Here is a 25,213-nt window from a genome sequence, read left to right as displayed (position 1 = left end):
CCTCCAGCCACCCCCCTACGAGAGAACATTATCTGTTGTTTTAAGGTGTAGCCACAATTAATTAGCATAACAATGGGAGAAATTCCACAGAAAGAAAAGCGAAGCATTCAACCCCCAACATTATCCACCCCTGAATTTCTCCCATACTAATATGCTATATCAAATTAAACTGTTACATTATATATATATACATGCAGTTAGAGACATAGGCACAGTACTATAGGTATTTCACCCTAAAACAAGGTCTCCTTGGGGTATGCATCTGGTCTCTCCATTCTTTTGCATCACCCACCAGGTGCAACCTGGTCCTTGAGCGAATACAACTCCATGGATGGGATTGTCTTTGCTGGAGGCAGGATTCACCCAAACAGTTTTTCCTAGCATACCTCTCATGTGTACCACTGGAACCTTATCTCCATTCGATATTCCCAAGGGCTCAGATTGGGCAGGGCCTGCTCGGTTAGTGGAACCTCGGGTGTTCACTAACCAGGTGGCCTTTGGTAGATTAATCTCCCAGTTCTTGAAAGTTCCCCCACCCAGTGCCTTCAAGGTGGTTTTAAGCAGGCCATTGCACCGTTCAACTTTCCCTGCAGCTGGTGCATGGTAGGGGATATGGTACACCCACTCAATGCCGTGTTCTCTAGCCCAGGTGTTTATAAGGCTGTTGAAGGGTGAGTGGGTTTTGCTGACCACCCCTTGGCTCTCCAGCTCACGGATCATCTTGTGTATGGGGATCACGGCATCTCGATTCGTCCGGTACTGCCGGCGGTGCACTGTTGAGGTAGCAATTGGCACCTGTTGCTCTTTCACCCTGAGGAGTCCCACTGCAGATGGGTTTTCTGATAGCCCAGGCAGGGTGTTCAACTGCTTAATGCCCTCTGCTGCCACAGCAGCTATTCCAAAAGCCCACCTGAGTCCCTTTGGGTCTTTGTAATAGCCATTCCTGAGGAAGTCTATGCCTAGGATACATGGTGCCTCTGGGCCAGTCACAATTGGATGTTTCTGCCACTCTTTCCCAGTCAGGCTCACCTCAGCCTCCAGCAGAGTCAATTCCTGAGATCCCCCTGTAACCCCAGCAATTGAAACAGGTTCCTTTCCGACATGTCCCGATGGTATTAATGTACATTGTGAACCAGTGTCAACCAATGCTCTGTGTTCCTGTGGCTCTGATGTGCCAGGCCATCGGATCCACACCGTCCAAAAGATCCGGTTTTCCCGTGCCTCTCCCTGGCTAGAGGCAGGGCCCCTCTAGCCCTGGTTATTATTTCTCTCCTGGGCATACATACTGGAGGTTCCTTCAAGGGGATCTGACAGATCATCCTCCCTTCTGTAATACCCTGCACCTCCATGGGAGGCTGAGGCTACCCTCACTTTAGTGGAGTTCCCTCTGTTGGTGTTCCCCTCCCTGATTTGGCGCACCCGTGCTGCCAGGACGGAAGTGGGTTTCCCATCCCACCTTCTCATGTCTTCCCCGTGGTCACGTAGAAAAAACCACAGGTCAGCACGTGGGGTGTACCCTCTCTCCCTAGCTGGGGGGCGTTGGGCTCTACTTTTGGGGTCCATGACTCTCACTGGTGCTGCACTGATCTTCCTCACCTCTTCCCTTATCTCCTTCATCTCCTCCTTAAACTCCTCTCTGAGGTCCTTAGCCACAGCAGAGACATGAGCCTGCACTGGGCCAGCCATCATACTCTGATAATTCCTGAGCCTGTTGGCAACAGAACCCACTGTCACTTGGTTGGTATCAGCATCAATCATTGCAATAAAGGGGGTATATTGAGATGGGCCCAGGTTTGCCAGATTCCACAACATCTGCCCTGTGCACCTGACCTTGTCAGGGTCATTGTCATGCTGTCCATCCCTCCCAAAGAGCACCTCCAGTACTGCCACTTCTCTCAGCTTTTGGATCCCTTCCTCAAGGGTATTCCAACGTGTTCTCTGGTGGTACTCCTGCATTCTTTCCCTGTGGACAAATCTCTCTCTCACACTCATTAAAAGTCGCTCCCAGAGGGAAAGGAGACCTGTCTCCCTTACAAATACCTGGTCCACACCTGAGTCCTGGGTCAAGGCTCCCAAATTCCTTGCCTCAGTACCATCCAGTTGCACACCTGTACCCATAAGGTCCCAGACCCGCAGTAACCAGGTTGTAAAAGCCTCACGGCCCCGCCGTACAATGTCTTTTCGCAGGTTACGGAGACTCTCGTATGACAGGGACTCGGTGATGATCTCAACTTCTGGCTCCCCTGCTGGTTGTGAGGGGCCCCCTTCCTGACCCTTATTATCTAGGTGCCTTGTTTTCATCTTAGACTTCCTAGTTTCCACAGGGGCAACTGCTGCTGGCTGTGAGTGCCCTTGCAGTTCAGCTGGAACCTGGACAGATGTAACATCTGTGGGTCCCACTGCTGCACCATCAGAGTCTCCCTCTTTAAGGCAGGGGGAGGGTTTCTCACCAGCTGGGGAGAGGTACTCCTTCAGCATCTGGCCCATCTCACGTATCTCCTTTGCTAGCACCCCCACCCATTCTGGGTGGTTCCTTTCCGAGGTGGGCTGTGGAGCAGGGTCAAACTCTGGGGTAATATCCCTAGTCTCTGGGATAGGATCAGGCTCTGGGGTAACCTCCCTAGTCTCTGGGACAAGATCAGGCTCTGGGGTAACCTCCCTAGTCTCTGGGACAGGATCAGGCTCTGGGGTAACATCACTATTTCCTCGGGTAGGTATCAGGGTTGTTATCCAAGTCAATCTCCCCTTATCTCTGAATGTTAGATAGAACAGGTTTAACAGGGATATAAGCAACACTAGCCACAATATAATGTCATTAGCATTTAAAGTGGATTGGAACCCCTTGAAGACTGGTGGGGTGAACTTCAAAAACCCTGTGATGGGTTGAGAAAAAATTTCACCTGCTGCCACTTCCTCACAGTAAGTACCATTATTGAAGTAGCCCCAGAAACACACACTTAGAGTGTGATAGCTCTGAATCCATGTGGCCATCTTCCAGAGAAAATTAAAAATCCATGAATTTCTCAACTGATCAACCCACATAATAAACTGGATAATAGCCACAGTAACTTTGGTTATGAAACTCATGTTTAAAAAAGGGCTTGCAAATGGGAGAGATATAGCAGTGACCACATGGAGGCCAATCCAGGGTAAGCTGGACAGCATGGTGAAACCTACCACAAGCTTGGGTAATTTAAGAACTGTTATCCCCTTTTCTACCCCTCTCTCAATGCCCTCAGGCAATGCCCCACGTTCCGGGCGCCAAAATCTGTCTCGGTTTGAAAGACAGGTATGGTCTAAGGAAAGGCAGGAGCCCCTTTTTCTGCGATGCAGAGTGCAATCCCCCTCCCTTTTAATTATTTTAGGTCCAATTCAGACACCTTCAGGCAGGAGATATGGGGATGAGAATAACAGTTCTTTACTGGTATTTAACAAAGCAGAAAAAACAACAACAGCTATAAAAATTGGCAACAGAAACAGTCTAGCTCCGCTCCAGTCCCTTCTGGCCGCAGGCCGTCTCCCTGTGCTGTTACCGGTGCTGTGTGGGCAGGGCAGGTCCCGCGCAGTTGAAGAGGGCTGGGTGATGGCGGCCGCGGCCCAGGGGAGAGAGAGGATGGGGAAAGTTACTCCCCCCTCACGGTGTCGGTCGTGGTGCTCAGCAGAGTGTCCGGAGGTAGTAGGGTGAGCTGGGAGAGCCGCGGAGCGATGTCCAAAGGCAGGGAGCGTGGATCTCAGCGCTGGGATGACAGGGGAAGATGCCAGAGCAGAGCCCAGGTGGTCTTCCCACTCCAGGAGCCAAGCGAGAGATCGTCCCCCGCTCCAGACCCCCCTATCCCACCTTTCCTTTTCCGGTTCCCCCCCCCCTCCCCCTCCAGCCACCCCCCTACGAGAGAACATTATCTGTCGTTTTAAGGTGTAGCCACAATTAATTAGCATAACAATGGGAGAAATTCCACAGAAAGAAAAGCGAAGCATTCAACCCCCAACAAGGTTTCACCCCAGTGTGGGGGCACTGAATAAGTTGAAAGAGTCTGACCTAATGTCCTATGGTGGCTTTATGATGCTTGTATCCCCAGTCATCTGTTCTCTTTTTACTGCATATTATTTCCTCTCACACCCTGGAGAACTTCACCAGGATGGACTCACATCACTTCACACACACCAGCAGCTGCTTTAGGACACGGATCCCAAAGGATCAAGAGGAACCAGGAAGTGCTGCTGATCTGCACAGACCCCCTTTGCCTGCTGCTGCCCCACAGTGAACAGGTCAGTGCAATGTTTTCCTTCCTCCCTCCTCCACCTTCCTCTCCTCCAGCAGCTGCTCTGTTCCTGCCACCCTCTCCTGGTGACCTCAGTGCCCTCCTGAGATTCTCCCTCCACTCCCTGGTGCATCCCCTCTGCATTTCATGTTGAATATCCCCAATTCTCCTACTTCCCTATCCCACCCCATAATCTTCATCACCCTCCTCCCCTGCACATCTCACTCCTCCCCACTCAATCCTTCCCACTGCAGGGAGCTGCTGAGGAGCTGTGTGATCCATCCCTGGATTCTCCAAGCACTGACTGCCATCCACTCTGACCACAGCCAGGGACCACATCCCACTGCCTGCCCAGTGTCCATCCATGGAGGTGACCACCGTGTCCCCATCTCCTGCCTCACCCACTGAAGGGGACGATCTCTGTGAGATAGATGTCACCAACGTGGCCATACACAGTGTGACACTGCTCCTCTGCCTCTGTGGGCTGGCTGGCAACGGGGTTGGCCTCTGTCCATTCAGCAGCAGCCATTGCATCGACTTGCTGGCCGACCTGACTGCTGCCCACTTGCTCTTCCTCCTCTTCACAGTCTCCTCCACCCTGCCCTACTGGTGAATGACGTGTTCTGCTCCCCTTTGGTTCCCCCCATGTATTTGAGCTCGCTTTTCCTGCTGTCACTGTTCTCCTGCCAGACAGATCTGTTCTGACTGATGCTCATCAGCATCGAGAGGTACTGGCCCATTGAATTCAGACTCTGGTACCACTTCCACCCATACCAGCACCAGCTGAGGGTGATGATAAGACCCCTGCACTGGGCCTTTCTCTGTGTTGTCACTGCTGTCCTTCTAATGGTGAATTTCCTGTGTCCTCTCTGGTGCTTTTTCTGTTCACCTGCATCCAGAGCAGCATCAAATCCTTCCTCTACTTCTGGGTGGGGTTTCTCAGGACACCATGAGGATGGGACACCACTCCATATCCCTGTGACTCTTCTTCCAGAGGGTCTTTGAGAAGCTGAAAGTCAACACTGCCAGCAGCAATACTGCCACCATGGACTCAGCATTCCCAGCCTGTTGATCCCTTCCACTGCACTGACGAAGGACACCAGGACAGTGGCTAAGGGTCCTTGATTTATCACTGAGACTTTACAGCAGCGGTTTTATGCATTATAACCACACATAGTCATTAAATGTCCTTCTTATCAAGTACATAAACACTATTTTCCTTGAACTCATTTCCATGCATCTTCTTCCTACTGTCTGTCCTTTCATGCTCCTAGAAGGATCATTCAGAGGGGTCTCTGGTGGTCGTATTCACTGAGTGCTGTGATATTAAAGATGACATTGCCTTGAACTTTTCCTTTGGCTATATGTTCTCTCATCTTGTTATAGAGTTTGCCCCAAAAATACTGTTTCTTTATCTTCCTTATCAGTTTCTCCACTGGCTCCAGGCATGTTTATCATCCTGGGTCTACACTTTTGCCCATCCTTTTATCTTTTTGCTCAGTCTTTGAGCAACTTCAGGGGACTTGCAAATGTTTATTCTGCATGTTCTTTATCACTGCCCTGCCAGCCAGCCCAACCCTCCCACCTCCCTCTCTCGCCCTACAGTTTCTACCACCCTCCTTCCCTGCACTTCACTGAATTCTTCCCCTGGCCGGGAGCTGCTGAGGAGCTGTGTGATCCATCCCTGGATTCTCCAAGCACTGACTGCCATCCACTCTGACCACAGCCAGGGACCACATCCCACTGCCTGCCCAGTGTCCATCCATGGAGGTGAGCACCGTGTCCCCTCTTTTCACCTCACCACCTAACGGGCCTGGTCTCTGTGAGATAGATGTCACCAATGTGGCCATACACAGTGTGACACTGCTCGTCTGCCTCTGTGGGCTGGCTGGGAATGGGCCTGTCTTCTGGCTCCTCCACATTAATACCATCACCGACTTCATCCTCAACCAGGCTTTCACCGACTTCTTCTTCCTCCTCATCACAGTGCCCTCCACCCTGCTCTTCCTGCTGGAGGAAGTGTCCTGCTCCACTATAATGCCCCAGATATATTTGAGCTTGCTTTTCCAGCTGTCCTTGTTCTCCTACATCATATGGATGTGTCGGCTGATGATTATCAGTATTGAGAGGTGCAAGTCCATCCTCTGCCCGTTTCTCTGTGGTTCCCAGCTTCCTGAGCGCCTGTTGTTTCTGTTGATGTATCTCCTGTTCTGGGCCTTCTTCTTTGTTTTCATCATTGTCAATCCCACCGTGACTTCCCTGTGCCAGTCACACAACCAGGGGCACTGCCGAGTGGTTCTCCGCTCCATGTACATCCTTAACCCCTTCCTATTTGCTACACCCATGGTCGTTTCCAGCACAACCCTCTTCATTCATTTCATGCCTGGCTCCCAGCAGCAGCAACCCAAGAGACTCGACATCGTTATCTTCCTCATTGCACTCTTCAGTCTGCCCCTCAGTCTCTGGAATTTCCTGCAGCAGCTTGGTTACACGGTTCTGTCCTCCCAGGTGGTTTTCCTACTTGCCTGCATCAACAGCAGCATCAAACCCTTCATCTACTTCCTGGTGGGGAGCTGGAGGAGAGACTACTCCATAGGGAGCTGCTGGAGACAATGCTCCATGCAGAGCTGCAGGAGACATTTCTCCATTAAATCCCTAAGGAAGGCCCTCCACAGGGTGTTTGGGAAGCCAGAAGAAAACCCTGCCAGCAGCGATGTTGCCACCTCAGAAAGAGCAGTCTGAGCTTGTTGATCCTTTCCACTGCGTGGCTGAAGGACCCCAGGACAGTGACTGAGAGATGCCTGGAGTCACCTGATGAATAAATATCCACAGTGTCACCCTCCCTTTGCTGGTGTGTCCTCCATCCACTTTCCAGGCTGCACTGGGATCTGATAAATGATTGTGTGGCCTCGGCCTTGAGGAGCAGCCCCTGGGCTCAGCTCCTCTGCAGCTCATCAGAAACACCCTCTGCTCCCAGGAACTGCTGCTGTACGACGACCTTCTGGGTTCTATGGACAACCTTGGAAATTATTTCACTTCCCTGAATGGCACAACATCCCTGTTCTCACACTTGCACTGAAAGTTGCCAGCCCTAAGTGTGGCCAGGATGAAACGTGGCTGTGACTGAAGCCCATCCCTTGGGGCCCTGTAAACAGTGATCCAAAAGGAGACCCTTGGAGCTCTCCTGGCCCCAGCAGCGCTGACCAGAACCTCCCTGGGAGTGGGGCCTCTCCCAGCCGGGATCTCTCCCCTTTGCTGCCCTCGGGTGATCCCCGAACGCCGACGGGTCCTGGGCCGATCCCGCCCTGCTCCAGGCTCAGCCCTTGGCACAGTGAGGAGATGCAAACGGATCCACAGTGAGCATTTCCCTGCCTCCGAGGGGAATTTCTCACAGGGACCTTGCACTGACTCTGTCTGTGTGCACACACGGGTGCATCTGCCATGGCAAATGTGGCAGCAATGCTGCTCCCTCAGGCGTTTCAGTGCCTGAGACACCTGGGGGAGTCAGGCCTGTAAGCGAGGTTAAGTCATGAGATACCTTTTCAGCCAAATGCTGTTGTCATTCCTTTGCTAAATTGTTAATTTTAAGGTGTAAGAGCATGAATGACTGGGAGAAGCAGAGACACTGCTCATGGTCCTGTGCATAGAGGGGCTGTTGTGGGATGGGATGGGAGAGAGGAGAGGAGAGGAGAGGAGAGGAGAGGAGAGGAGAGGAGAGGAGAGGAGAGGAGAGGAGAGGAGAGGAGAGGAGAGGAGAGGAGAGGAGAGGAGAGGAGAGGAGAGGAGAGGAGAGGAGAGGAGAGGAGAGGAGAGGAGAGGAGAGGAGAGGAGAGGAGAGGAGAGGAGAGGAGAGGAGAGGAGAGGAGAGGAGAGGAGAGGAGAGGAGAGGAGAGGAGAGGAGAGGAGAGGAGAGGAGAGGAGAGGAGATTGAGCAGGTCAGTTGTGCTTCTTTGGGCGCAGGGGAGGCTTTGGCACTGATCCCAGAGCTCTTCCTGGAATAGGAGTTACTTCTGAGAAGCAGCCCAGCTGCCTCACTAGCACTAGCAGCATTCAATACCACCACAACCACCAGCATCCCTCTGCTGCTGGAGGGCCAATCACTCCTCAAGGAAGAGACATGAGGAATGGTAGAAACCTGTTGGGAGAGGGAAGGCAGTTGGAGAATGGGACATTGTGCAAGGAAGTGGAGTGTTTCTAAACAGGAGAAAATGAGAAGCCATTTGCAAAATATTTCATTTGGAGCTTTTCACAAAAGTCACTTCCTCTGTAGCAGAAAAACACAAGATAAATACCTCTGAGGGACTGAAATGCTGACGTAGCCAAAGATTCAATTTCTGACTCCCCCGTGACCCCACAGAGTCTTTGGGAAACAACAGCAGGACAGGGCACAGAGAGAGCCAGCAGGGTGGGAATGGGGAGCTCCTGGTGATCTGGGAACTTTCTCCTTCATGTTTCTGACCTGGGAGGATCCACTTTAGGACATGGATCCCAAAGGAGCAAGAGGTACCAGGAAGTGCTGCTGATCTGCACAGACCCCCTTTGCCTGCTGCTGCCCCACAGTGAACAGGTCAGTGCAATGTTTTCCTTCCTCCCTCCCCACCTTCCTCTCCTCCAGCAGCTGCTCTGTTCCTGCCACCCTCTCCTGGTGACCGCAGTGCTCTCCAAATGTGCCCCCTCCTCTGCCCTGTCCTTTCCTTCCCCATCCCCTGCTGAACAGCCCAACCCTCCCATTTCCCTCTCACACACCACCATTTCCACCACCCTCCTCCCCTGCACATCTCACTCCTCCCCACTCAATCCTTCCCACTGCAGGGAGCTGCTGAGGAGCTGTGTGATCCATCCCGGGATTCTCCAAGCACTGACTGCCATCCACTCTGACCACAGCCAGGGACCACATCCCACTGCCTGCCCAGTGTCCATCCATGGAGGTGACCACCGTGTCCCCATCTCCTGCCTCACCCACTGAAGGGGACGATCTCTGTGAGATAGATGTCACCAACGTGGCCATACACAGTGTGGCACTGCTCATCTGCCTCTGTGGGCTGGCTGGCAACGGGGCTGTCATCTGGGTCCTTGGGTTCCACCTGAAGAGGGAAACCATGAAACCCATCACTGCCTACATCCTTGACCTGGCCATCATCAACTTCCTCTTCCTCATCTTCATGCTCCCCTCCACTCTGCTCTTCCTGCTGGAGGATGTGTCCTGCTCTCTCTTTATCCTCCCAGGCTACATAAGGTTCCTTTTCCTCCTCTTCGTGATGTTCTACAGTGTAGGGCTGTACCGGCTGACGGCCATCAGCATTGAGAGGTGCAGGGCCATCCTCTGCCCACATGATTGCTTCTTCCACCTTCCCCAGGACCTGTCATGGGTGGTGGTGAGTGCCGTGCTCTGGGCTCTTTCCATCACTGTCATCGCTGCCCTTTCCGCCGTGACTTCCCTGTGCCAGTCTCAGGAACACAAGCACTGCCAGCGGGCTCTCATCTCCCTGTACATCCTCAACTTCCTCGTATTTGCTCCATCCGTGGTCATTTCCAGCACAATCCTCTTCATTCATTTCAAGGGTAGGCCCCAGCAGCACCAAGTCAAGAAGCTTGACATTATTGTCTTCATTGTTATGCTCTTTGCTCTCCCCGTCAGTGTCTGGAATTTCCTGCAGCAGCTCGGCTACATCACTGTGTCCCCCCACGTTGTTCTCCTGTTTGCCTGCTTGCACAGCAGCATCAACCCCTTCATCTACTTCTCAGTAACAAAGTGCTGGAGGCTCCGCTCCATGGAATCCCTCAGGGACTGCCTCCAGAGGATCTTTGAGGACCCAGAAGAAAACACTGCCTGCAGGAATGATGCCAACATGGACGCAGTGATCTGAGCCTCTTGAACCCTTCAACTGCACCGATGTAGGACCATGGGGCAGTGGATGAGGGGTTCCCTGAGTCACGGGATTAATAAATATCCACAGGATCACCCCCCCACATTTATTCCTGCAGGAGAAGAGAGCAGGGGCAGTGCCAAGGGCCATGTGCAAGGGATGCTGTGCAGGCAGCACATTGGAGCGTGGCTTTTCTGCTCCCTCACGGGTCCTAGAGCACTGTTACCGTAAATGGAGCCTTCCTAAAATAGCTGTGAACGCAGAATTCCCCGTGGCACCTGCTGCCTGTATCTCACTGCAGTCTGATATCAATAAACAGCATCGTGAACCCCGAGCTTCCTTGGCCCCTCTGCAGGGATCCTCCGGCTCCTGCTGCCAGCCGGGAATGTGGCCGGAGGGAGGGGACACTGCCATGGCTTGTGCTCCCTGGAGCAACCACGATCCCGAGTGCCCAGAGCTGGGCTGGCACCGGCACAGCCGGCACGGACAGGATGGCCCAGGGGCTCAGCATTCCCCCCTGGCTGCTCCCAGAGTGTCACACCAGACGTGTCCCTGCTCCCAAAGGCCTTTCATTTTTAGTTTTGGGAGCCAGGTGCAAAGGACTCTCTGCCTTCAGGAATTCTTACTCTCCACTGCCTTCAGCTGCTCCCTCGGCGGGCTCGGGTGGTGCAGCAGCAAGGAGAGGAGGAGGCCGTGGTCCTCAGCACGGCCACTCCCTTCCAGGAGACAGGTGACATCCGTGTTTGTCACCACGGGCTCTGCGGGGCATCAGCCACCTCCCTGTGCCTTCCCTGGGGTCACCAGCCCCACCACATCCCACACCTTTAATCCATCCTCATCACGCCCCACACCTTTTCTCTACCCCCACCACATCCCACACATTATCACGAGTCCCACCACATCCCACACCTTCCCCCCAGCTCCATCATGTCCCACACCAAGCTCCCATCGCACTCCCCTTGCAGCCCACCCACCTCCCGTCCTTCCCATCCCTCCCAGCCCCGTGCCTGAGGCTCCAGTCCCTCCCCATGGGCTGCTCACCCCAGGCTGCCCTGTCAGGCCTTCAGGGAGTGTTTGTTTCTCTTGGAGACGCCCCCCCGAGCTTCATCCCTGGTGTCCAGCCCCATCTTCCTCTGGAGACACACAAGAGGCAGCAGAGGGATGGGTCCACTGGCGTTTCTTGGGGTGGAGAAGAAGCATGGAATGGCCAGGAGGAGTGGAAACCCTGCTGGGGTCCCGTGTGGAGCAGGAGAGGAGTGGGGCTGTCTGCAGGGGAAGGCAGCCTGGGGGAATTTCTAGAGGAGGTCAGAGGGGGGCAGGATGCCTTAGGATTTTAACTCATACTTTTCAAGTCCTGTATTGCATTAGTGCATAGCTCTAAACTGTATCTAGAGTGTTGGTTGACTGTCTTGACATTGTGGTCAGAAAAAACAATTCCTCTAGGCTTGGAATTCAAGGACACTCTACTGCCTCCGGCCCCAAAATGTATAAACAAAAGTGATTTGGGGGGTGGGTGGGAAAACTGGGGGTGTATGACTTCATTACCTGAAACTGTAATTGGAGGATTAAGCCATGATATGTAAATGGGCCAAACTTATATCTGTCTGAAAAACTCAGGACTATTGTCCATTTTGGCTGTAGGCCCTCACACAGGCTTTGGCTGCCCAAGGTGTACTTTTTGAAGGCCTTTAATAAATACCTGATTTTATTCTCTGAACCTTGTCCAGCCTCTCTTCTAGGTACCCATTCCAAGGCACCAGGCAGACAGTGGCTGGAGGGAGCTGGAGAGGTCTGGGTGTCCCCAATCCCAAATGTCCCCACTGGATGGCTGCAGAGCCCAACAGGCCACACTTGAGCCAGGGAACAGCCTCGGACTGGGAAACCAGCGGGATGGGATGGGATGGGATGGGATGGGATGGGATGGGATGGGATGGGATGGGAACTGGGGTAGAGATGGGGATGAGGAGTGATGCCAAAATAAGAGCAAAGTTCCTAACACCAAGTAATGGTGTTTACCAAGTGAAGTATTAGGCAGCAGGACACGCAGCAGGATCTCTCCTAATTTCTGTGTGTGCCTCATGAGACTTTACAACATCATTTTTTTCCATTATAATCTAGGGATAAACTTACATAAACATTAAAAATTTTTCTTACCTAGTACATAAACACCATTTTCCTCGAACAAATTTCCATGCATTCACTACATTACTGGGAGTCCTTTCATGGTCCTGGAGGTTCATTGAGAGGGGTCCGGGGTTTTATTCACTGAGTGCTGTGATATTACAGGTGACCTTGCCTAGAACTTTTCTTTTGGCCATGTGCTCTTGCTTCTTGTTACAGAACTCACCCCAGAAATATTGTATGCCTCCTTATCATTTTCCCCACTGGCTCCAGTCACATTTATCATCCTGGGTCCACATCTTTACAACCTTTTATATTTTTGCCCAGTTAGTCTTTCAGCAACTTAAAAGGGGAGATGAAAATGTTTATTCTCTCTTATTTATCAATCCCCTGCCAACCAGTCCAACACTCCCACCTCCATTTCCCACTCCACAATTGCTACCACCCTCCTTCCCCTACACATCTCATTTCCCTCCACTGAATCCTTCCCACTGCAGGGAGCTGCTGAGGAGCCTCATGCTCCTACCCTGGATTCTCCAGCCACTGACTCCCCATCCACTCTGACCACAGCCAGGGGCTACATACACTGCCTGCCCAGAGTCCAACCACGGGCAGATATGGAATCTCACATCCCCTCACCAGACCAATCCTTGCAAGTGCAAAAACTTCATGATCCGTGAGCTAAAGGGGCTTCTGGAGAGTTGGAGAGGAACTTTGCACAAGGGCATGGAGTGACAGGACAAGGGGGAATGGCTTCCCACTGAGAGAGGGTGAGTTCAGATTGGATATTAGGAAGAAATTCTTTCCCTGTGAGGGTGCTGTGGACCTGTCACAGGTTGCCCACAGAGGCTGCCCCATCTCTGCAAGTGACAAGGTTGGATGGGGTTTGGAGCAGCCTGGCATAGTGGAAGGTGTCCCTGCTGGCAAAGGCACAGTATGGGATCAGGGAAAAACAAGCACAAGAGTTCCCAGGACTGAGGAGGAGCAGGAGCTCTGGTGAAGGGCTGGAAGGGGGTTCACAGCACTCTGGTCTCTAACAGCTTTCATTGCATCATCAAGGGGATTGGCAGTAATTAGGGTGGGCTCTAAGTGCTGAAAACCTGGCTGCAAGCAGCTGATTGCTGTCCTTGCCTTGGGCTGTGTGAGCCTGCATTGCAATGATAGAAACGGGAGTCCATGGGCCAGGGGTGCTCCCATGAGCCCAGGGGAGGTTTTGGCAATGATTCTGGAGCTCTTCCCAGAATGGGAGTTGTTTCTGACAAGCACTCAGATGCTCCAACAGTTCTGCCAGCACCAGCAGCATCCCTCTGCTGCTGTAAACCCTTAGGGAAGAGAAACGAGGTATGATAGAAACCAGTCAGGAGAGGGAAGGCCGTTGGAGAATGGGACATTCTGCAGGGAAGGAGTATTTGTCATCAGGAGGAAATTAGGTGCCATTTGCAAAATATTTCATTTTGAGCTTTTGACAAAAGTTTCTTCCTCTGTAGCAAAAAAAAACCAAAAAAACGAAACCAAGATGAAAACCTCTGAGGAAGTGAAACTCTGACGTAGCCAAAGATGCAATTTCCAGCTCCTCTGTGACTCCACTGAGTTTAAGGGAGCAACAGCAGAACAGGGCACAGCGACAGCCAGCAGGACTTCTGGGAGCTGCTGGTGATCTGGGAACTTTCTCCTTCGTGTTTCTGACCTGGGAGGATCCACTTTAGGACATGGATCCCAAAGGAGCAAGAGGCACCAGGAAGTGCTGCTGATCTGCACAGACCCCCTTTGCCTGCTGCTGCCCCACAGTGAACAGGTCAGTGCAATGTTTTCCTTCCTCCCTCCCCACCTCCTTCTCCTCCAGCAGCTGCTCTGTTCCTGCCAGCCTCTCCTGGTGACTGCAGTGCCCTCCCCAGGACTCCTCTCCTCTGACCCTGCCCTCCACATCCCTCCCAACTTCCGAACTCCTCCCCTGCACATCTCACTCCTCCACACTCAATCCTTCCCACTGCAGGGAGCTGCTGAGGAGCTGTGTGATCCATCCCGGGATTCTCCAAGCACTGACTGCCATCCACTCTGACCACAGCCAGGGACCACATCCCACTGCCTGCCCAGTGTCCATCCATGGAGGTGACCACCGTGTTCCCATCTCCTGCCTCACCCACTGAAGGGGACGATCTCTGTGAGATAGATGTCACCAACGTGGCCATACACAGTGTGGCACTGCTCATCAGCCTCTGTGGGCTGGCTGGCAACGGGGCTGTCCTTTGCTTCCTCAGCCTAAAAATCCGTAACTCAGGCATCTTTAACCTGGCTTTCGCCGACTTCCTCTTCCTTCTCCTCACTGTCCCCTCTGCTCTCCTCTTCCTGGTGGAGGACGTGTCCTGCTCTCTTATCGTGCCCCTGACGTACGTGAGCTTCCTTTTCCAGCTGTCAGTGGTCTCCTTATGCTGGGCTTTGTACAGGCTGACACTCAGCAGTGATGAGGTCAGTGTGTACAACCTCTGCGACCTCTACTGCTGCGACCTTCCCGAGCGCCTGTTGTGGGTGGTGGGCAGTGTCCAGTTCTGGGCCTTCTTTGCTCTCTTCACTCTCATTCCCGTGCTGACATCCCTGTGCCCATCCCACGAGCAGGGGCACTGCCGGGCAGCTCTCATCTCCATCTACACCATCATCCTGCTCCTCTTTGCTGCACCCATGGCCATTTACAGCACGATCAACAACATCAAGGCCTGCTTTGGCTCCAAGAAGCAGCAACCCAAGAGGAGGGACAACATTATCTCCCTCGTTGTGCTCCTCACTCTCCTCCTCGGCCTCTTCAATTTCCTGCGGCAACTCGGTTATTCTCTTATGTCCTCCCAGGTTTTTTTCCTGCTCACCTGCATCCACAGCACCATCAAACCCTTCATCTACTTCTTGGCAGGGAGGTGCTGGAGTCCCTGCTCCGTGGGGTCCTTCCAGCTCTCCCTCCAGAGGGTCTTTGATGACAAGGAAGAAAACCCTGCCCACAGAAATGATGTCCCCAAGGACACAGTGGTCTGAGCCTGTTGATCCCTTCCACTGCTCTGCTGAAGGATCTCGGCACAGGTTTCCTTGAGTCACCTGATCCATAAACATCCCCAGCATCACCCTCCCTGGGCTGGTGAACTCCTGCAGGAGAAGGGAGCAGGGGCACTGCCAGGGCCAATATGGGAGGGATGCTTTGCCATAGAGCACATTGGAGCATGGCTTTCCTCCTCCCTGCCTGCCCACACGGCTCCAGGCAGTGCAGCTGGGCTCAGTGCTGTTCCCCAGCTCTATTCCCCATGGAATGACCCTCACTGCCTGGGCCCCAGGGAATGAACTCCATCTCCTTTGGCTTCTCAGATGAGTTTCATGGTGCTTTGAGGGATCTCCTGCCTGCAAAGAATTTCACATGTTAACGCCTGGGTTCACACCCAGCATGGGGTCACGATGATTTCCCAAATTCCTGCGGTGCTGGTGCCTTTGGATGGCAAGACAGGTGTTGGGATCTCATGGAACCTCCTTCCCCTTCTGTCCAGCAGAGCCAGCCCTGCATTCCCAGCTGATGGGAAGAGACACCAGGTAGGGCTGCCGAGCTGGGCAGGGACAGCAACATTCCCTTGTACTTTCAGTGGGAATTTGTCACATTCTTTAATTCCAGAATTAAATTGTTCTGAGTAAAATGCAGAGCCAAAGGTGTCCTGCACCAAACCCTTGTGCCTGTGACCAAAAAGAGCTGCAACATGGAAATTCACATCACCAGATGCTTGGAATATTTAATGGGACAGAAATTAGTGACTTATGCTGCTGTTGTGCAGAATGGGGCCATCCTCTGGTTCCCCAGCATCAAAGTCCAAGGAAGTCCTTGATCACCTCCATCCTGAACCTGGCCACCCTCGGGAGGAGCTGAACAGCGACTGCACTGCACAGCAGCTTCAGCCAAAATCCATCTTGTACTGATCTTTGTCATGTTGTTATTACCCCTACATCAGATTGGGGTTTGGTGGGGTTTTTTTGGTTTTTTTTGGTTTCCTGTGTGATTATTCTCACCTCAGAACTGGTTGAATAAACAACATCCAAGCTTCTCTGCAGAGCTTCTTCCTGATGGACAGTGTCTAAAATGGCTCATTTCGTCATTTTATCCCATTCTAAAGATTTTGCCTTGTCTGTTAGGAGGGCAGGATCCTGTCTCATATCAGAGCTCTTCCTAAGGCACGTGCCTGCAATGCTTGGGATGATGTTGACAGTCCAAGATCTCCTCGTTCCTCCTGGGACAGACCTGGGCAGCAGCCACATCTCTCACCCAGGGGGAAGTTGTCCCTCCTTTTCCCACTGCCTTAAATCCAGGGGAAACCAAGGTACCACTGCTTCTGGAAAGGGGAGTGAGAGTGAAAGCCATGGGTGGTGAGTCAGGCTTTGGAGACACAAGACGCACATGAGATTAAACATCAAGAAAGCATTTATTTAATGACTTGATAATAATTAACAGAAGAGAGAGACTTTGACAACGGAGAGGTTTTTTTCTTCCCGTCTCTCATTTCCTGCCCATTGGAAAGCAGAAACTTTCCATGATACAACATCTTGTCTAGGAAAAAACAACTCCAGCAGGGAGTCCCTCCTAAGACAAGTGCAGAAGGATCATTATCCTCCAATGTACTTTTTCTCCTTCCAAGCCCCTTCCTTATCTCCAGGGTGACCCAGGCCATTCCCTATCTGAGCTTCCTTTCAAATGAGCAAAGATTTCAAAACAAGAAATTTCTTGGATGTCCATTCCCACTGCAGAAGGGTTGGAATGCAATGATCTCCAAGGTTCCTTCCAACCCAATCCATTCCATGATGATCCCTCCTTTCATCCAGAATCCACTCCAGGCAGGAGTTCCCCTGCTGCACACAGCACCAGCCTGACAGAGCTCAAGGAGCTTTTGGACAATGCTCGCAGGAACAGGGTGGGATTGTTGGGATGTCCTGTGCAGAGACTGGAGCCGAAATCCACGATCCTCGTGGGTCCCTTCCAACTCTGGATATTTTATGGTTCTATTTTATGATGACTCTTTTTGGCCTGGAGAAAAGGTGACTCGGGGGTGACCTTATCACTCTCTACAACTTCCTGAAAGGTGGTTGCAGTCAGCTGGGGGTGGGTCTCTTTCACCAGGCAGCAACCGACAGAACCAGAGGACACAGTCACAAGCTGCACCAGGGGAGGCATCTGTTGGATATTAGGAAGAAGTTTTTACAGAAAGAATAAAGAAGTATTGGAATGCTTTGACGGGGGAGCTGGTGGAGTCGCTATCCCTGGATGTACTTAAAAAAAGACTGGATGTAGCTCTTGGTGCCAGGTTTAGTTAAGGCGTGGGTAGGACTTGATGATCGTGGAGGTCTCCTCCAACCTAGTTATACTACGATGTTCTGACTCTATTTCATGATGATTCCACCTGATGATGATTCCACAGTGTTGTCCCTATTCCCTGACTCTGGCACATCCTCAGAAGCCCTCTGGAAGGCAACACTAACAGAGAGGGTGAATTCCTTTGCACAGCTCCCAGCCTGGAAGTAAATCAGAGGGTGGGCACTGCTGTTGGCACAGGTGAGCAGGAGAGAAGAGCTGAGGGCAAAGACAGAGAAGTCAAACACCCTCAACAAGAGCCAGTACCCAAAATGAGCGGTGAAGAAGGACAAGGAGATGACAGGCAGCAGGAGCAGGGCACAGAGCTGCCGTGGGGGCTGTTTCCATGAGCAGCACAGGAGCCTGGCCAGCAGGGTGAGACCAGAACAGGTCAGGGGGAGCACTGAGAAGAGGTAGCTCAGGGCCAAGGCCATGAGTGCCAAAGGGTGGAAATAGAAGGTGACAGTGAGCAGGAAGGAGAGGAGCCAGAGCAGGGCACACACGAGCACTGGGAAGCACTGGGAGCAGTGGCAGGGCCAGCAGGACACGGGGAGGACACACAGAGCTGTCACAGCGCTGAAGGCTGACAGAGAGTAGATACCCACAGGGAAAGCCAAGAGCATGGTGACGTTCAGCCCAGCTGTCACAGCCCTGTCACGGGCCCAGCTGGTGGCAGAAGCTCTCAGGGACAGAAAATACCCCCAGGGCGATGGGGATGGAGAGCAGGAAGGTGAAGTCAGCCATGGCCAGGGGAGGACACAGATGGTGATGGGGTTCCTGCGGCTGCGGAAGCCGAGGAGCCAGAGCACAGCCCCGTTCCCCACCATTCCACACAGGCACAGCAGCAGCAGCGTGACAGGGACTTTGCTCCAGTGCCTGTGGTCACACTGGCTCCAGTTGGAGTGGTTCTCCTCATTCCAGCTCCCCTTGGATGCCTTCCCACCGGGCTGGCTCCAGCAGGCAGGGCTGGTTCCCTCCGTGGCAGGGGACAATGTGCTCCTTGTGACACCTCTGCTGCTTCTCCTTCCCCTCACACAGCTGCAGGGCTGACAAACACACACACCATAGAAACCCTGCTGTCCCCTCAACGTGGCTTTTCCCATCTTTTGCCACCCGCAGCTTCCATGTGGAGCAGCACAGGGAGAGGCAAGGCACAGGACACATGGCAAGCAGGATGGGGGCGACTGGGCTGGCGTGCCTGGCAGCAGAGCCCAAAGGGCAGAGCTTCAAGGTGGGGAGTGGGGATGGGATGGGATGGGATGGGATGGGATGGGATGGGATGGGATGGGATGGGATGGGATGGGATGGGATGGGATGGGATGAGATGGGATGAAACATGTGGAGAGTGGAGATGGAAATTGGGAGTGATACCAAAATCAGCCAGAATAAACTTTCTAACCCAATGGGAAGCAATAAGACGAAGGAAGTCTTTACCTCCATAGGAGATGCAGAAGGATCTCTCCTTGTTCTGTGTATGGTGAGACTTTTCAATGGGTTTCATCCATTACAACCACACATTAAAGTCATTAAACTATCTTTCTTATCTGATACAAAAAGTTCACTTTCCTAGGACTCATTTCCAAGGATTCACCTCCTTCTCAGATTCCTTCCATGGATCTGGAGGATCATCCAGAGGGGTCTCTGGTGGTTGTATTCACTGACTGCTGCAATATTAAAGGTGACCTTGCCTTGAACTTTTCCTTTGCCCATGTGCCCTTGCTTCTTGTTACAGAACTCGCCCCAAAACCACTGCAGGCCTCTTAATCTGTTTCTCCACTGGTTCCAGCCACTTTTGCCATCCTGTGTTCTCCTGCAGAGCACAGGGGAGCTGGGCTTTCCTCCTCCCTCCGGGGTCCTAGAACTCCATAGCCAGGAGGAGCAGAGACAATGCCGGGATCCCAGGTGGATCAGGGCAGGATCGGGGCAGGATTGAGGCTGTTGGGGGGAAAAAGGGAGCCCCAGGTACTGTCTGGGGTGTTGGAGGTGGTTTCAGAGGGCTCAGGAAATGGTCAGAAGGGGGCTGGAGGGGGTCTGGATGCTGGCAATCCCAAATCTCCTCACTGGAGGACAGCAGAGCCTGACGGATCACGCTTGGAGTGGGGTAGAGGCTGCCACCTGGGAAACCTATGGGATGTGATAGGATGGCGTGAGGATGGACAGCGGGGTGGGGATGGGGATAGGACAGCGAGCAGCTCAGTTGTGCTTCCTTGGGCCCAGGGCAGGTTTTGGCAATGATCCTGGAGCTCTTCCCAGAATGCGAAACGCTTCTGACAAGCAGCGAGCTCCCTCCCCAGCACTGCCAGAATTCCAATGCCACCAGCACCGGCATCATCCCTCTGCTGCTGGAGGGACAATGTACCCTCAGGGAAGAGATATGAGGAATGCGAGAAACCTGTCAGGAGAAGGAAAGCAGCAGCGACATTCTGCTGGGAAGGAATGCTTCTCATCATGAGGAAATGAGGAGCCATTTGCAAAATATTTCATTTGGAAATTTTGAGAAAAATCACTTCTTCTTTAGCAAAAAAACCCAAAAAACCAACAAAAACCAAGATAAATATCTTCAAGGAAGTTGAAATGAAACTGGGACGTAGCCAAAGATGCAATTTCCAGCTCCCTCGTGACTCCACTGAGTTTAAGGGAGCAACAGCAGAACAGGGCACAGCGACAGCCAGCAGGATGGGAATGGGGAGCTCCTGGTGATCTGGGAACTTTCTCCTTCATGTTACTGACCTGGGAGGATCCACTTTAGGACATGGATCCCAAAGGAACAAGAGGCACCTGGAAGAACCCCTGATCTGCACAGACCCCCTTTGCCTGCTGCTGCCCCACAGTGAACAGGTCAGTGCAATGTTTTCCTTCCTCCCTTCCTCCTCCACCTTCCTCTCCTCCAGCAGCTGCTCTGTTCCTGCCACCCTCTCCTGGTGACCGCAGTGCCCTCCCCAGGTCTCCTCTCCTCTGCCCTGTGCTTTCCTTCCCCATCCCCTGCTGAACAGAAGCCTCTCATTTCATCCCTCACCCCACCATTTCCAGCTCCCTCCTCCCCTGCACATCTCACTCCTTCCCACTGCAGGGAGCTGCTGAGGAGCTGTGTGATCCATCCCTGGATTCTCCAAGCACTGACTCCCATCCACTCTGACCACAGCCAGGGACCACATCCCACTGCCTGCCCAGTGTCCATCCATGGAGGTGACCACCGTGTTCCCATCTCCTGCCTCACCCACTGAAGGGGACGATCTCTGTGAGATAGATGTCACCAACGTGGCCATACACAGTGTGACACTGCTCCTCTGCCTCTGTGGGCTGGCTGGCAACGGGGCTGTCCTTTGCTTCCTCAGCCTTAAAACTCGTAACTCAGGCATCTTTAACCTGGCTTTCGCCGACTTCCTCTTCCTTCTCCTCACTGTCCCCTCTGCTCTCCTCTTCCTGGTGGAGGACGTGTCCTGCTCTCTTATCCTGCCCCTGACATATGTGAGCTTCCTTTTCCAGCTGTCAGTGGTCTCCTTCTACTGGGCTTTGTACAGGCTGACACTTAGCAGTGATGAGGTCAGTGTGTACAACCTCTGCGACCTCTACTGCTGCGACCTTCCCGAGCGCCTGTTGTGGGTGGTGGACAGTGTCCAGTACTGGGCCTTCTTTACTCTCTTCACTGTCATTCCCGTGCTGACATTTCTGTGCCCATCCCACGAGCAGCAGCACTGCCGGGCAGCTCTCATCTCCATGTACACCATCATCCTGCTCCTCTTTCTTGCCCCAATGATCATTTTGCACACAATCAACATCATCAAGGCCTGCTTTGGCTCCAAGAAGCAGCAACCCAAGAGGAGGGACAACATTATCTCCCTCGTTGTGCTCCTCACTATCCTCCTCGGCCTCTTCAATTTCCTGCGGCAACTCGGTTATTCTCTTATGTCCTCCCAGGTTTTTTTCCTGCTCACCTGCATCCACAGCACCATCAAACCCTTCATCTACTTCTTGGCAGGGAAGTGCTGGAGTCCCTGCTCCGTGGGGTCCTTCCAGCTCTCCCTCCAGAGGGTCTTTGATGAGAAGGAAGACAAAACTGCCCACAGAAATGATGTCCCCAAGGACACAGTGGTCTGAGCCTGTTGATCCCTTCCACTGTTCTGCTGAAGGATCTCGGCACAGGTTTCCTTGAGTCACCTGATCCATAAACATCCCCAGCATCACCCTCCCTGGGCTGGTGAACTCCTGCAGGAGAAGGGAGCAGGGGCACTGCCAGGGCCAATATGGGAGGGATGCTTTGCCATAGAGCACATTGGAGCATGGCTTTCCTCCTCCCTGCCTGCCCACACGGCTCCAGGCAGTGCAGCTGGGCTCAGTGCTGTTCCCCAGCTCTATTCCCCATGGAATGACCCTCACTGCCTGGGCCCCAGGGAATGAACTCCATCTCCTTTGGCTTCTCAGATGAGTTTCATGGTGTTTTGAGGGATCTCCTGCCTGCAAAGAATTTCACATGTTAAGGCCTGGGTTCACACCCAGCATGGGGTCACAGTGACTTCCCAAATTCCTGCGGTGCTTGTGCCTTTGGATGGCAGGATAGGTGTTGGGATCTCATGGAACCTCCTTCCCCTTCTGTCCAGCAGAGCCAGCCCTGCATTCCCAGCTGATGGGAAGAGACACCAGGTAGGGCTGCAGAGCTGGGCAGGGACAGCAACATTCCCTTGTACTTTCAGTGGGAATTTGTCACATTCTTTAATTCCCGAATTGAATCCTTCTGAGTAAAGTGCAAGGTCATAGGTGACCTCCACTGAACCCTGGGGCTTGTGACCAAAAAGAGCTGTCAACATGGAAATTCGCATCACCAGGTGCTTGGACCATTTAATTGCACTGAAATTAATGGGCTAAGCTGCTGTTCAGCAGAATGGGGCCATCCTCTGGTTCCCCAGCATCAAAGTCCAAGGAAGCCCTTGATCACCTCCATCCTGAACCTGGCCACCCTCGGGAGGAGCTGAACAGCAACTGCACTGCACAGCATCTTCAGCCAAAATCCATCTTGTACTGATCTTTGTCATTTTGTTATTACCTCTACATTAAATTTGCATTTATGTCTTTTGTTTGACTCCAGAATGTAACCTGAACCCTAAATATGTTGAATAAACAACATCCAGGCTTTCCTACTCTGGACACACACATTTAGAGACCTAGGGAATTACAGCTTGGAAATTATTTTTCAGGCCTGAATTTCTCCTGACTCTCAGGTCCATACCCAGGCTGATAAGCTGACTATAGCTTCAGTTAGGGAGGAAGTCTCCCAAGGTGATAATATGGTGAAAAACAGAGTGGAATTCATAATAAAGATTAACACCTGGTGTTTTTCCCGTGGGACACATCCTGACGTATGGTCCCATGGATGTTTTTCCCAATTGTCCAATGAGCTACTGTCCTGTCTTAGCTGCACATAACATGCTTTAAATATGGGCTGTCCATTCAATAAAGTTGGCCTTTTTTCCCTAAAGAGGTCCATGTGTGTTGCTGTCCTTTCTCTCTTTCTATCTTTTTTTTAGCACAGTAACCACATCCTACAAAGCCTGTCTCAGGTGGACAATGTCCAAAAATGGCTCAATTCTCATTTCCCACAATATTTATAGGTTTTAATGCCCTATGGACCTCTCTAAACTGAAAAAAAAAAAAAGGCATGACCAGGTTTCACCCCAGTGTGGGGGCACTGAATAAGTTGAAAGAGTCTGACCTAATGTCCTATGGTGGCTTTATGATGCTTGTATCCCCAGTCATCTGTTCTCTTTTTACTGCATATTATTTCCTCTCACACCCTGGAGAACTTCACCAGGATGGACTCACATCACTTCACACACACCAGCAGCTGCTTTAGGACACGGATCCCAAAGGATCAAGAGGAACCAGGAAGTGCTGCTGATCTGCACAGACCCCCTTTGCCTGCTGCTGCCCCACAGTGAACAGGTCAGTGCAATGTTTTCCTTCCTCCCTCCCCCACCTTCCTCTCCTCCAGCAGCTGCTCTGTTCCTGCCACCCTCTCCTGGTGACCTCAGTGCCCTCCTGAGATTCTCCCTCCACTCCCTGGTGCATCCCCTCTGCATTTCATGTTGAATATCCCCAATTCTCCTACTTCCCTATCCCACCCCATAATTTTCATCACCCTCCTCCCCTGCACATTTCACTCCTCCCCACTCAATCCTTCCCACTGCAGGGAGCTGCTGAGGAGCTGTGTGATCCATCCCTGGATTCTCCAAGCACTGACTGCCATCCACTCTGACCACAGCCAGGGACCACATCCCACTGCCTGCCCAGTGTCCATCCATGGAGGTGACCACCGTGTTCCCATCTCCTGCCTCACCCACTGAAGGGGACGATCTCTGTGAGATAGATGTCACCAACGTGGCCATACACAGTGTGACACTGCTCTTCTGCCTCTGTGGGCTGGCTGGCAACGGGGTTGGCCTCTGTCCATTCAGCAGCAGCCATTGCACCGACTTGCTGGCCGACCTGACTGCTGCCCACTTGCTCTTCCTCCTCTTCACAGTCTCCTCCACCCTGCCCTACTGGTGAATGACGTGTTCTGCTCCCCTTTGGTTCCCCCCATGTATTTGAGCTCGCTTTTCCTGCTGTCACTGTTCTCCTGCCAGACAGATCTGTTCTGACTGATGCTCATCAGCATCGAGAGGTACTGGCCCATTGAATTCAGACTCTGGTACCACTTCCACCCATACCAGCACCAGCTGAGGGTGATGATAAGACCCCTGCACTGGGCCTTTCTCTGTGTTGTCACTGCTGTCCTTCTAATGGTGAATTTCCTGTGTCCTCTCTGGTGCTTTTTCTGTTCACCTGCATCCAGAGCAGCATCAAATCCTTCCTCTACTTCTGGGTGGGGTTTCTCAGGACACCATGAGGATGGGACACCACTCCATATCCCTGTGACTCTTCTTCCAGAGGGTCTTTGAGAAGCTGAAAGTCAACACTGCCAGCAGCAATACTGCCACCATGGACTCAGCATTCCCAGCCTGTTGATCCCTTCCACTGCACTGACGAAGGACACCAGGACAGTGGCTAAGGGTCCTTGATTTATCACTGAGACTTTACAGCAGCGGTTTTATGCATTATAACCACACATAGTCATTAAATGTCCTTCTTATCAAGTACATAAACACTATTTTCCTTGAACTCATTTCCATGCATCTTCTTCCTACTGTCTGTCCTTTCATGCTCCTAGAAGGATCATTCAGAGGGGTCTCTGGTGGTCGTATTCACTGAGTGCTGTGATATTAAAGATGACATTGCCTTGAACTTTTCCTTTGGCTATATGTTCTCTCATCTTGTTATAGAGTTTGCCCCAAAAATACTGTTTCTTTATCTTCCTTATCAGTTTCTCCACTGGCTCCAGGCATGTTTATCATCCTGGGTCTACACTTTTGCCCATCCTTTTATCTTTTTGCTCAGTCTTTGAGCAACTTCAGGGGACTTGCAAATGTTTATTCTGCATGTTCTTTATCACTGCCCTGCCAGCCAGCCCAACCCTCCCACCTCCCTCTCTCGCCCTACAGTTTCTACCACCCTCCTTCCCTGCACTTCACTGAATTCTTCCCCTGGCCGGGAGCTGCTGAGGAGCT

At 52.3% G+C, this 25,213-nt stretch overlaps 5 protein-coding genes and 1 long non-coding RNA gene across 9 annotated transcripts in view; 4 read left to right on the top strand and 2 right to left on the bottom strand.

The window, feature by feature from the left end:
- The window catches only part of LOC148221726 (mas-related G protein-coupled receptor member A8-like), a 30,174-nt gene extending 13,838 nt beyond the window's left edge, over positions 1-16,336 (top strand). The window contains exons 2-3 of the mRNA XM_088175573.1: positions 13,954-14,042; positions 14,241-16,336. Coding sequence (XP_088031699.1) covers positions 14,351-15,268 — 918 coding nt within the window. The 5' untranslated portion in view covers positions 13,954-14,042; positions 14,241-14,350 and the 3' untranslated portion in view covers positions 15,269-16,336. The remainder of the gene's footprint in view (positions 1-13,953; positions 14,043-14,240) is intronic.
- Positions 4,871-7,953, top strand: LOC148221728 (mas-related G protein-coupled receptor member A8-like). Its single transcript, XM_088175556.1, has one exon. It carries the CDS (start codon positions 6,024-6,026, stop codon positions 6,999-7,001), a length of 978 nt encoding a protein of 325 aa, XP_088031682.1. The 5' UTR covers positions 4,871-6,023; the 3' UTR covers positions 7,002-7,953.
- On the top strand, positions 8,689-10,458 carry LOC148221727 (proto-oncogene Mas-like). Its single transcript, XM_088175560.1, has 2 exons — positions 8,689-8,826; positions 9,072-10,458. Exon 2 carries the CDS (start codon positions 9,182-9,184, stop codon positions 10,124-10,126), a length of 945 nt encoding a protein of 314 aa, XP_088031686.1. The 5' UTR covers positions 8,689-8,826; positions 9,072-9,181; the 3' UTR covers positions 10,127-10,458.
- On the top strand, positions 8,743-24,751 carry LOC106864559 (mas-related G protein-coupled receptor member H-like). 4 transcript variants are annotated; one of them, XM_088175576.1, is made up of 4 exons: positions 8,743-8,826; positions 19,830-20,450; positions 20,683-23,549; positions 23,797-24,751. In XM_088175576.1, the coding sequence occupies exon 3, from the start codon at positions 20,793-20,795 to the stop codon at positions 21,708-21,710; it is 918 nt and encodes a 305-aa protein (XP_088031702.1). In that variant the 5' UTR covers positions 8,743-8,826; positions 19,830-20,450; positions 20,683-20,792; the 3' UTR covers positions 21,711-23,549; positions 23,797-24,751. The 4 variants fall into 4 exon arrangements, with proteins under 4 accessions (XP_088031702.1, XP_088031701.1, XP_088031703.1 ...); XM_088175575.1 differs by having other exon boundaries at positions 19,345-20,450; XM_088175577.1 differs by having other exon boundaries at positions 8,744-8,826; positions 19,835-20,450.
- LOC148221725 (mas-related G protein-coupled receptor member A6-like) lies at positions 16,671-18,667 on the bottom strand (the record flags this gene model as incomplete). Its single annotated transcript, XM_088175434.1, is given in 3 exon segments — positions 16,671-18,271; positions 18,273-18,364; positions 18,367-18,667. Coding segments are annotated over 3 exon segments (1,023 nt in total), but the record flags the coding sequence as incomplete, so codon positions are not given.
- LOC148221724 (uncharacterized) lies at positions 16,671-18,836 on the bottom strand. Its single transcript, XR_015807544.1, has 2 exons — positions 18,676-18,836; positions 16,671-17,435 (listed from the first exon to the last, which is right to left on the bottom strand). It is a non-coding gene; the product is annotated as an uncharacterized LOC148221724 (long non-coding RNA).
- Positions 24,752-25,213: the final 462 nt, after the last annotated feature.

This window comes from Sturnus vulgaris, chromosome 18 (genome assembly GCF_052056855.1).
Source record: "Sturnus vulgaris isolate bStuVul1 chromosome 18, bStuVul1.hap1, whole genome shotgun sequence".
Taxonomy (NCBI): Eukaryota; Metazoa; Chordata; class Aves; order Passeriformes; family Sturnidae; genus Sturnus; species Sturnus vulgaris.
This window is presented reverse-complemented; position numbering and strand designations above follow the sequence as displayed.